The following is an 11,771-nucleotide window of genomic DNA, read 5'->3' on the forward strand; positions in this document are numbered from 1 at the left end:
AAAAAAAGCAGCCCAACGCCATCAACTCGGTCTAAAGAAGGATTGTACGTGTCTGGTCTATCTACACGAAATCAGTTTAGTTAGGAATAATCTCTGCTTCAGCTTCTGCCATGGCTACTGCTTCAGATTCAGGCAGATGCTGCATGTTGTAACTGTTGTCCTCATCCAGCATCCTTTGAAGCTGAGCTTTTGCATCAATCTTGTCATAGTGTCTAAACATCCAATAGTAGAGAACACCAGTGACAAAAGCACCTGCAGCAACACCAGAATAGACATTCACCATGTTGGGGTCATGAGCAGAGGGAGAGATAGCCAACGAAATAAGTGCAGCCACGCAGTTGGGCCATAATGAGAGAGCAGAGACCAACGATTTCATTGATTTAGGAGCATGGGTATACGCATATTCCATGGAGCAAATGGATGCAAAGATCTCTGAAACAGCGATCAAAAAGTAGCATGGGATTTGGATAAAGACGCTGACATTGGACGAGGCGCCATTAGACGAGATGTACAAAGGGTCTATGTAAATGTAATGTTGAACAACAGCAGCATACACCATGGAGAGAGCGCCAAAGAAGAAGCCCACTGTAATACGTGCCTGAGAGGCAAAATTGATACGCAATCTACGTAAAAGAGGGTAAAAGAACGTATCGAAAACGGGAATAAGAATGATCAGAGCAATGGGATCAAAGTTGTTCATGATATCATTCGGAAATCCAGCAGGACGATACATTTGTGCCGCTTGCGATAGTAGGTTGTTGGACAGCTGGTTATAGCAGATCCAATAGATGGACAGTGGCGCAAAGATTTTGCATGCCATGATGGTTTGTTTAAGCTCATCAATGAAGCTGTCGTCCCAGTTGGCCTTGTTTTGAGTCTCGTCGTCCCAGGGAGCGATACCGGGGAAGCCATTATCGCGTTTAGCAAAGTCCAGTGGTGAGGCAGAGGCTTTACGGGCTTCTTGGTGCTCGGGCAGTCTCTTTTGCTGGTACGAAAACTTGATAATGCTCCATGTCTTGACAATCACAGAATCTGTAGGGCCTGGTTTGTAATAGAAGCGACTACCTGCTACAAAGACGCAAATGGACATGGCAAACATACATGTAGGCAATAAGAAGGCTGCCCAGAAGCCAACATGAAGCTCGAGTAGAGGGCAGATGATGCCTCCGATCAAAGACCCTACGTTAATGAACCAGTAAAAGCTACAGTTCAAGACACAGTGAGCAACGTAATTCATGAAAAAATGCATATCACTGTATCCTTACTAGTTGTATAAGTGTTGGATACTGAGGTCATAGTCCACCATCACTATTTCACCGCTCTTGAGCTTTTTGCAGTAGTTTTCAGTGCGTCGATACTGATCAGCACAGAGAGGAGCAACGATGCCCTTGATACCGCCTGTACCGACTAGAGGCATATGGAATTTAGATGATGAACATGTGTAGGGATACTATCCACTTACGGCCAATGACAATCAATGATACAATATAGCCGGGAAAACCAGCCCCCTTTGCCAACGCGGATGGAGAAGCCGTTGTTGTCAGAATCAGCCAACCTATCATGTAGATGAAGGAAAAGACCAAGATGGTCCTGTAACGGCCAATGTATTGATCAGCCACTAAGGCGCCTAGTGGGTCATTGTACCCGTCATAAGTAAACGTATACAGTTATAGCATCAAACACATATACCTAGCATGGGAGTAAAATAGCAGAAAAAGGTGAAAAAGGTCTGCAAAGCTGTGGCAGTGGATTGACCTTTACCCAGGGCGCCAGCTTGGTGTGGATCATCTGGCCCATATTGCACATAGTTCTGAAATGGTGTAGAACCACCATAATATGCAAACCTGTGTAATGCGCATGTTGTAAGCGAGTGGGGATGAGTTTTAATGACAAGACGAGCTGCTTATATACCTTTCACTAGAAGAATGGATGAGCCAATGTGATTCTTTTAGTAACAAAATGCCACAACAAACGTTACCAAAATTCATTAATCAAGATAAATCCAGCTGCCAGAGGCAAACTCTGTGCTACTCGGCGCAAATTGGAGGTATCCTCAGGCCGAATTTTATCATCATCATCATACACAATCTCAGTGGTAACATCTAAATTGGCCAATGTCTTTTCTTTCTCGTTGTCGTCCTGAACATCTATACTCGACATGCTGTTTTGGTATGCAAGGGAACAAGAACAAGAGTGATACACGCCTTTGCATGCACTCCCCCCCCCCTTTTAATATAATAACAGCAAAGAATGCGAATTGACAAATGAAACCGTGCTTCTTTAGGCCCTTTCATCATAAAAGACGTTCGTATCTACTATTGATATCACCATTTTAGGGCAAAAGGTTTGTCCTGCTGGATTTTATAGAGAGCGTTGGGGTTGTTTGCATACACTCATAGATGGCTGTCCAAGATAAATGTCCAATACGCATCTTGATTTCCCAGCGCCCTGAAATCATTTATATGATCGGCAGTGTATCAGTGAGGCTATTTAAGCTTTCACATGTCCCTGGCAAGCGTGGCAAGATAATTGACTATCCTGAGAAATTTTGTATAAATAACAGGCAATTGAAAAATTCTCGGATTCAACTTTACACGCACATGTCAAATGTCAAAAAGCAAAAACTCAGTGACATTTTTTGTTTCATGTTTAAAACATTCAAGAAACCTAGTATCATCAATGATTGTAGGGTGCTCATTGATAAAGTCTGTTTGTAATGTTGTCGTGGAGAGACAACCAGACGCATCTGGACAAGCAATTGACATTAAGCAATACTCTTATACGAGACACATCTCGCCATCATGAACATGGAGTTTCCAAGTAAGGAGATGCTCGACAAGCTTTTCATCTCAGAATATCTTATTATTATTGATAAAGAGAGTGTGGGCAACGTCTATTGAACAAGTCGTTTTTGAAGAAATTCGGCTAGTCTTGAGCAGACATTGAGCGGCGTTTTAACTAGCCGCTTTGGCTGATGTCAAGATGAATGCCTTTCTCATCACAGAGGCATTGCATGTTTCTGAAGCTAATGGTGAGGGAGTTGCGAATGAAAGAGTGCTATAATTTATCTTGACTACTCTATATTGTGCTTATGGAAGATTATCTTTTTGCTAGATAAATTTAATTGTTGCGAATAGTTTATCCAAATGAGAATTTTGATCCGAGATGGTGTCCGATTCCTTCTACTATATATGCAACCCTAGTCGAGAGAAAGTATTCCATCTGCAACAACAACTTGACTTTGAAGTTATCTAACATGTGGACATATATGTAGCAGCCAATGCGTTCATATCTTTTTACCACAAAAAAACGCATTTATCAAAGGCACACATTTCCTGCAATCAAATTTTTTTGATCGTTTGACTCTCAGCATGGAGATGTGTAAAATCTTTTTTTTTTTTCTTTCTCCTTTTTGTACAGCATTTCAACATGTCAAATCAACTTTCAGCCGAGGATTTAAAGGAGGTGCGAGAGAAATCGCCCTTCAAAGGCTTGAAGATACAAGACGATACAGTGCTCTATGACATGCTGCACCGAGAAACATGTCCAACATGTCACAAAAATATGAAGCATTATTGCTACAATTGCTTTACAGTGATAGGCATGGATAGATCTCAAGTGCCATTTGTCAAGCTACCTGTGACCATCGACATGTAAGTATGCTTATGAATGACACAGCAGCAGCAGTAGCGGTAGCTTATACTATATACCATTGCGGTAGCATCAAGCATGAGAAAGAAGCAGATGGAAAAACAACAGCACTTCATGCCAGAGTAGTGGCTGATCAAGATGTGGGTGTATACAATTGGAAAAAGATGCCGCAATACAGCCAGCCTGAACGAGTGCTCATGCTATTCCCTGGTCCAGTAAGTGGTATATGCGTTTAGGTTGTGATTAGCATGCCAACATGGGATGGTCCCTTTGCATAGGACGCTAAAAAACTAAGCGAAATCCCTCGAGATTCATTCGACCATATGATTGTGATTGATGGTACATGGAGACAAGCACAAAAGATGGTGCGAACCACACCCATACTACAAAAAGTGCAGCGAGTGACCATTGAGCCACGACTCACCTACTTTTGGAGATTTCAAAATCTCAGTGTCAATTACCTCTCCACTATTGAAGCCATTTACTACCTCTATGTGGAATATGCTCAAGCTTATGAGTTGAAAGAGGGACAGGTATATGATGGGCGCTATGACAATCTCCTGTTTTACTACAAGTATCTGTATGATTTGATCCAATACAACTACTCAAAAGGAGAGAAAAAGGACAAGGAATTTTGCTGGCGACATAAATCAGATTACATCAAGGATAGAGAACCAAGCACTATCAAGAGAGATGCTTCGGGAAAAGTATTGGATGAAGAAGAGTATCAGAGATTAGCCAAGAAGAATAAAATGGGTTGATTTTTTTTTTTATATCCATTTGGAATAGTGACAACCTGCTGCCAGGAAGCCAGCAGCCACGGCTTAATAGAGCTATAGTAGTTGTGCATTCTCGACAATAGGCTTACCACACATAATTAGGCCAATACAGTTGAGAAACTACCCAGAGCAGAATCCATTGGGACACTGACTCTGAGGCACTCTTTACGGTGAATATTAACCAAACTAAGGGCATTTAACAACCGTCAAGCCAAGCATTAGTAATTCGCTTTGTATATTTTATTTCATACAACCAAGAGCAACTACAAAAAAAAAAACTATTCAAGAATCTTGCCAACCACAATCAAAGAAAGATGCATTAGCTGTGATACTGTTTACTATACCATGCTTTTAGCTATCTCTGCTTGTCAAAGCTTGGATAGAAGAACATGGCAGTTTAACTCAAGTGCGAGCAAAAGCTTATTGGGTTAATTCCTAATCAAAGAGTATTTTATGAATGTTTATATCACTTTTGCAATTGACGAAATGGAACTTTGCCAAGGTCATGTACGTTTGAAACAGTAGAAAGCGCCTTGAGTGTCTCTGAAAGGCCTCTTGATGTCTACCGTTTCAGGGGATGCCATCTGAGAGGACATGGTAAGCATTATAACGGCTGTAGCGGACACTGTCCGTAAACAACGACCCATATTTCTGATCAGCATTACTTTTCTGCTGCTATTTCTATTGATGGGAAGAAGCTGCTCTGGAAAGACATTTCGCAGACAAACACAAGGAAGAAGGTATACGTCTGTTATTACTTTATCAAATGAACAGCAATGAATACTAATTGAAGCCTCATTGTATGTGGACACAAATAGCCCCTTGACCTATCTGACAAGCAATACACAACTAGGTAACTTGCCCTGTCTCTAACGAAAAGTAGCTGAAACTGACATATCATTATCGATGTGCCACTAGCAACAAAAAGAGTGTTTACCACTGTTAAAATGGAGCTCTCTTATATTGAAGACCATTGTCAAAAAATTATAACTTACACTATGAGTGAAAATAGGTCCTTTGTTAGTTTGACTAACAACAAAAGAGTGAAGATCACAGAAACGGAGGAAAACACCAATTCAAGCGGCACACCGTGCATTCATGACAAGACCAGCAACATCCCAACCCCAAGCCCATACCAAACTATTTTGGCTTTTGACAGCTCTGAAGAAATCACAGCAGTTGAACTTCAAATACTGAATTCAAGACGGAAATTAAGCGAGGAAGGCCCTGTCTCAGCCCAATTGCTAGTAGGCTGCATTATCAGCGACCAGAACCAAGCGCTGCTCGTGAATGGATTAGAGATCTACCATAGAGACGCCAGCGTTGATCAATATTGTGAAAGGGTGTTGAGAATCTTCTGTGCCAACGCTTTTGTTCCAATACTCCAGTCACCTACAAGTCTGCAGAGTGACAACTGACAGTAGTGAAAAAATGATACTTGGGACAACATCATGCAACTATCTTGTGGTTCAAGTGTAATCAAGAACATCCAAGACCGTCTAAGCAATCAACGGCTGACCTTTATGTTGAAAAAACCACAACTTGCAAAAACTAAGCGAGTTTGCAAAAATTTTTTTGGATCTCTTCGAGGGTGGCAAAATGAACATTTTAGAAAGCATAGCAACAACAACAACAACAACAACGAACACAGTAAAAGAGGCAAACAAAAGCATTCCAAGCAACATTCACGCTTCTTTCTATCCCAGTGCATATCTAGTGTCGAAAAAAGAACTACAATATAATGATCCCTAAGTCTCTTTTACAAACAAAAACGGCCGCAAGGTGAAGATCTCATTCCGTGGGCCGCATCCAATTCTTTATAGAGTAATTTTACACAAGTGGGAAAGTTGGCGCGCTTTCCTGACCACCACTTGCAGCGGTGGTCAACCGTTTTTTGCTTGGAGAAACACCATTTTAGTCAGCTAATAATTGGTTTCCAAATGTGATTTGAACAGCCAAATAAGGTCGAAATTTTCTTCTGTGCATTACACTGATGGATAAAAATGAGTTTCCTCTCTAGTCTTTTGCAGTCTGATTGGAAACGCTCAACACAACACTGATTTCCAGACGGGCTAGAAGATCGTCGCTGATTTCCAATCAGACTGAAGACCTCAATATTGATTTTTAGTTTGACAGACATGCCGACAACGACAACTCAGTGAGTCGAATAGCTGATACTTTGTTCTCCATCATGCAATTGCAGACTGGCTTAGTCTATTCTGCCTCTAGCCCTTGAATATAATTTTTAAAAATGCGTCTGGGGATGCGTTCAATTCACGCACCCGACTGAACACAATTTTTCACATAAATGCTTGGGAAGTTATGAGCCCAATTTTCGACAATGTATTGTACTTCAGTAGTAGCCGCCGACCGTGCTGCCAGGCAGCTGCATTTGCATAGTCTGGTCTGCTTATCAACCGCTTTTTCATTTCTCGGCTTGTATATTCTTCAAGGAAATAATGCTTTCAACGCGTTTTTGTCCACAAAACCGGCACCAGCATATTGATACCAGTTCATTTTTCTCTCTTTCTTTATATAAAGTTCTACAACATACATTACCACATACTAATAATCTTTTTTATTTAGAGATAGATTTATTCAGATTCTTTTATTATATGCGCATCACATTATCTTACATACATGCAATGGTTTGGAATCTTGTGTATGCGTCACTTCATCTCACTGCATACGCATCTCGTTGTCTTGATAGCATGTGTAGCCTGTCCACCTCCAAATGCATATGCAATTCTAGACACTTAATCAGTTAGATGTCTAGCCCGTAGTAATGACTAGACAGTCTGTTCATTCAGTGTAAATAGGGCTCATACCTTGTCTGGAAAACATCCATCATGATCTGTCCATTCGTTTGCTCTATTTAGATGACAGGTTCATTATTGAACTTGTGTGTATTTCCTTTGCTTTTTGGCTGTATTCATTAGTCCTATATAGACTAATATTAATAATACTCATAGCAATGTTGCTACTCAAATAGCCGATCAAAGGTATTGGTTGTATATTTGTAATAGCAATTACAAATGCTAATGTCAGCATCTGTCATCACAGATCCTAAGCAAATTCTACCATTTCTCACCATATACTCTATTAGCACTACTCTCTAAACGTCATTACACTCCACTAGAAATGCATCGCCACATATCATTTTGTGGCATTGCACCTGTAGTATCTAGACACTTTAGATATATATGTAATGCAACAAACTGACGGTACCATGGTAGCGCATATTCAGCAGCATTTTACAGCAACGCCTTGCAATTTTTCGTCGAATATTCCGAAACGAATACAATGTTTTATACACTATCTAGATAGAGGAAAGTAATGCAAATTTGAAGAGTTGAATAAAAAACTGCTGAAGCGCATATTGAAGAAGTGATGAAACTACAGTGAATCCTAGACAAAGCTAAATTGGGAGATTGCTACTGATGAAGGATATTTTATTATCGTTACCACCCCCTCTTTCTCTACAACACTACTCTTACCTTGCCCCTCGTTAGCTTGTTTTCAGCCGAGTCGCAAGGGAAGAAAGGAAAGAATATGCCAACATGGCATTTGGTCACATTTGCTTTTGCTTGTATAAAACATCAAAAAAGGGCACGTTTTGCCTTTGTTTACTTTGCTGCATATAAATAGGGAATCCTGCATTTCATAAAGAAAAAAAAAAGGTACCCTCTCTTTTTTCGTTTGCCCACTCAAACCTTCTTTTTTGTATGAATAACCTTGCGTTACTACCATCAGTACCACTCCTGAAAATAAACCCTAAAGTTCGGTGCTGCTATGTTCCTTAATGAAGTTCAACACATTTGCCATGTGGGCTAGACATGTTGTATATATAGGTAAGATTGTTTATGTAATTTGATGTTGAATTTACGATTTCGAATCAGACTAATGAGCCGGTGTTTTGAAAGAGTGCAATTATTTCTTGCACAACTGTAAATACTCTATCAGCTTGAATTTGTTTATTGTCAAAGTGCCCCATCGATCAAAGGTGTGCATATGCTATCGCTGAAAAAAAAAAAAAAAAAAAAAAAAAAAAAAAAAAAAAAAACCTGGACAAAACATGAGTGCTCCAAACACCAGTTGCCAACCAAGAGATTGCTAGTACGCTGGATGATGAATCAAAATGACATTAAGCTTATACAGGCCAGCAGACGGGCAGAAGGTCCATGCCATCTATCCAAAGCACATCTCCTTCACCCCTTTCTTTTTTTTTCTTTTTGCATTTTCTTTGTATACTGGACACTTTTCTTACGCCTCCTATTTTACACAAATACATGTACTTGGTCCATGGTTTTGCTTTTCTTGCTCTCTTTGTCCCTCTCTTTTTGTTCATCTAAACTAGTTTTGTTTGACACATACAACTTAATCCCTTTGTAACAGTATAATATCGCTTAAATTATGGAATCAAAAAAGACGAGCACATCAACAATTCGACACAAGATCGCAATAGAACACAACACCTTATCGTTTCATGCTTTGAGAGCAAAGTTTCAGCCTAGTCATCCTGTGAAAAAGCCACCCGCATTAGCAGAGATGATGGTAGTATCTTTATGCATAGTGAAGAGCCTCATGCTGACAATTGCTTAACACAGGATAGTAGTAGTAGTAGTAGTAGCAATAGCAAGAAGAAGAAAAGCTGTACGAGCACCATACCAAAGCGTATCACAGCAGCAGCCAAGAACTTGACAGACTTATCAGATCACTTGTCCCTGAAAAGGATTACAAATACAAGCTCATTAGTCGATTTGCCAAACTCAGCGACTGCTCTCTCCCTGTGGTCTAACAATAGCAGCTCAACAGCAACAGAGGATCAGCCCATAGAGATTGAAGAAGAGGAAGATGACATGGACGATGAAGAAGAAAGCATATCTACAGTCGTATCAACTCTATCTGTTCTCAGTGTAGTCCCTCGCACAGGGTCATTTGTGAACGATCTAAGTAAAAGACTTGCACAATCTGGAAAAAAGGGGGAGCTTGTGAGCCACATTACTACGGCTACCAATAGCAACACGATGTCTGCTTCCACACCCATCAGACGATCTGCACCACTCGATGAGTTGCTGTTTCCAATGACAGCCTCGATGCAATACATTCGAAAATCAGTGCCGGCTTCTACATCATCACCATCCTTATTAAAGCGGTCCACGACAGGCACAAGTGTCCACAGCATGATGTCCAATAACTCATCCACAATGATGGACTGGAAGTGGTATGCCTCATCCGCCTCGTCTTCTTGCCCACCACCGCCAACACCGCCTTTACCAGATCAATCCCCATTGACCCGTTCGTCGGCTTTAAAACGAGCTCGTGTCGTTCAGGAGTTGATATCTACCGAAAAGAGCTATCAGGCTGATATGGAATTAATTCAGGAGGTCTACCTGGATGATACAGTCTTCTCAAAAATAGAAATCAAGCAGATATTTATCAATTTGTTGGACATCATTGCCTTTGAAAAAGAGTTTGTGCAGCTATTAGAGTCATGCCAGCAAGACGAATACCAAAACAAAGCTGAAATGACGATTGGCATTGCTTTCAGCACCATGATGCATCGCATGGAGCAGCTCTATGGCGACTACTGCAAGAGGCATGAGGATGCAGTGTGCAAAATCCAGGAACTAAGCCATCGGTCGTTGTCTGTTCAGGCATTCTTTGCGGTAAATGATTGCAAACAACACTGACGGCACACATACATTCTAGCCCGAAAATCAGACCTGTAAAAACAAGATCCAGGGGCGCACCATGTGTTGGGATCTACCTAGTCTATTGATCAAGCCAGTTCAACGCGTGTTAAAATACCCTTTATTGCTGCGGGTAAATAGTTGAGCTCCTCAATCGCTCCTACATATCTCACGTTCATTTCTGTAATTAGGAAATCGTTGCATTGACACCTGAGTTCCACCGTGATTTTGATCAGCTCGTCATGGTCACAATGGAAATTCAGCAAGTAGCGGATCATATCAATGAGACCAAAAGAAGAAAGGAGCTTGTGGAGCAGCTCATGAGCGACAAGAAGAAGATGGACAAAAATGTCATCAACAAGAAACTCACTCGCAAAATACATCGCAAACAGCAGAAATCCACGATCCAAGATACGCTTTTTGACAATCTGTACAAGCAGTTTGAATCCAAACAAGCCATGGCAAAGCAGTTTGAAAAGGCAGTTCAAGACTGGGTGGCGACAATCCACGCCAACATTCAGGCTCTGTCGGACCTGGTAGATAGTCTTGAAGCAGTATATGGTGATTCTGACGGCATTGGCTTGCGAAGTATCTGTGCTTTCAAAAGGCTAGTGTCTCAACTGCAATCATACTCAGTTGTAAGTTACACACAGTTTCAAACTGAAACACACAGCTCATATAATGGAAATGATAGGAAAAGACAGTTCAAGTGATTTACAATAAAATTGACGCCTACCTCAAGTTGTTCAAGAACCCTGCGCATGTGATTGATAAACGCAACAGAAAATTGGTGGACTACGATCGAATCCAGCATTTGATGGCGAAAGGGGAGACACCAGACAAACAGCTGCAATTATCAGCAGAGCAGTATCTATCACTGAACGCTCACTTACTGGATGAATTGCCTACATTTATAGCGTTGTCCTCGGACTACTTTGATATCATTATTTACGAATTCAGTCAGATCCAAGCAAAATACTGGCGTCAACACAGATCCGAGTGGAAATCATTGACAATAGAGCTTCCCTTTGGCAAAGATTACGCTTGGTCCTGCTTAGAGAGCTACTATCTCGCTAGTATGCATCGGCTGGAATACCGCATCAACGAGATCAAGACAAAGCCACAGCAGCAAGAACGAAAAGAACAGGAAAAGTCCCAGACCTCATCGACAATAACAATGACTACAGCTCCAAAAGGTAATTTTTTTTTATACGACATTCAGCATCATTTCAAACCAAGTCTTGCTAATGTCTCTTGTGCATAGAAAAAAATTCAGATGCTAACGTTGACCCCTCAAAAATGAGTGGGCGGAATACTAGCAAGCGATACGATAGTTTGTTTAGTGAATCACAGCCTGTATTTCAGTGTGTTGCTCTAGTGGATTATGAGTCGCCTGAAAAACTAAAAGTAGAAGAAGGTGATCTGATCCAGATTTGGTTGCCTGCTTTGAGCAACGACGATAATAGTGCTTCAGAGGCAACGACAACAGCGAGCAGTGCAACAAGTACCGAATGGTGGTAAGCGAGCAAGCATCAAGATGCGAATGGCCCCAACTATGGCTGGATCCCATCCAATATATGCGAGAAATTGTGATAATAAAAAAAGACTCATTGTACTCGATAAAAATTTCGTTGGGGTTCGTTGGTGG

At 41.0% G+C, this 11,771-nt stretch overlaps 4 protein-coding genes across 4 annotated transcripts; 3 read left to right on the plus strand and 1 right to left on the minus strand.

Annotated features, from left to right (window-relative positions):
• Positions 1-76: 76 nt before the first annotated feature.
• Positions 77-2,160, minus strand: ATC70_013018 (uncharacterized protein; the record flags this gene model as incomplete). Its single annotated transcript, XM_064832186.1, has 6 exons — positions 77-1,202; positions 1,266-1,407; positions 1,463-1,627; positions 1,690-1,844; positions 1,912-1,917; positions 1,979-2,160. 6 exons carry the CDS (start codon positions 2,158-2,160, stop codon positions 77-79), a joined length of 1,776 nt encoding a protein of 591 aa, XP_064679889.1.
• A 1,269-nt stretch (positions 2,161-3,429) lies between these two features.
• On the plus strand, positions 3,430-4,412 carry ATC70_013019 (uncharacterized protein; the record flags this gene model as incomplete). Its single annotated transcript, XM_064832187.1, has 3 exons — positions 3,430-3,653; positions 3,722-3,866; positions 3,930-4,412. The coding sequence occupies 3 exons, from the start codon at positions 3,430-3,432 to the stop codon at positions 4,410-4,412; spliced, it is 852 nt and encodes a 283-aa protein (XP_064679890.1).
• Positions 4,413-5,428: 1,016 nt separating this feature from the next.
• ATC70_013020 (uncharacterized protein) lies at positions 5,429-5,848 on the plus strand (the record flags this gene model as incomplete). Its single annotated transcript, XM_064832188.1, has 1 exon — positions 5,429-5,848. The coding sequence occupies one exon, from the start codon at positions 5,429-5,431 to the stop codon at positions 5,846-5,848; it is 420 nt and encodes a 139-aa protein (XP_064679891.1).
• Positions 5,849-8,843: 2,995 nt separating this feature from the next.
• ATC70_013021 (uncharacterized protein) lies at positions 8,844-11,644 on the plus strand (the record flags this gene model as incomplete). The annotated part of the gene is made up of 6 exons (XM_064832189.1): positions 8,844-8,984; positions 9,038-10,099; positions 10,143-10,256; positions 10,315-10,761; positions 10,818-11,319; positions 11,388-11,644. 6 exons carry the CDS (start codon positions 8,844-8,846, stop codon positions 11,642-11,644), a joined length of 2,523 nt encoding a protein of 840 aa, XP_064679892.1.
• Positions 11,645-11,771: the final 127 nt, after the last annotated feature.

Source organism: Mucor velutinosus (assembly GCF_035048745.1).
Source record: "Mucor velutinosus strain NIH1002 chromosome Unknown tig00001571, whole genome shotgun sequence".
In the NCBI taxonomy this organism is placed as follows: domain Eukaryota; kingdom Fungi; phylum Mucoromycota; class Mucoromycetes; order Mucorales; family Mucoraceae; genus Mucor; species Mucor velutinosus.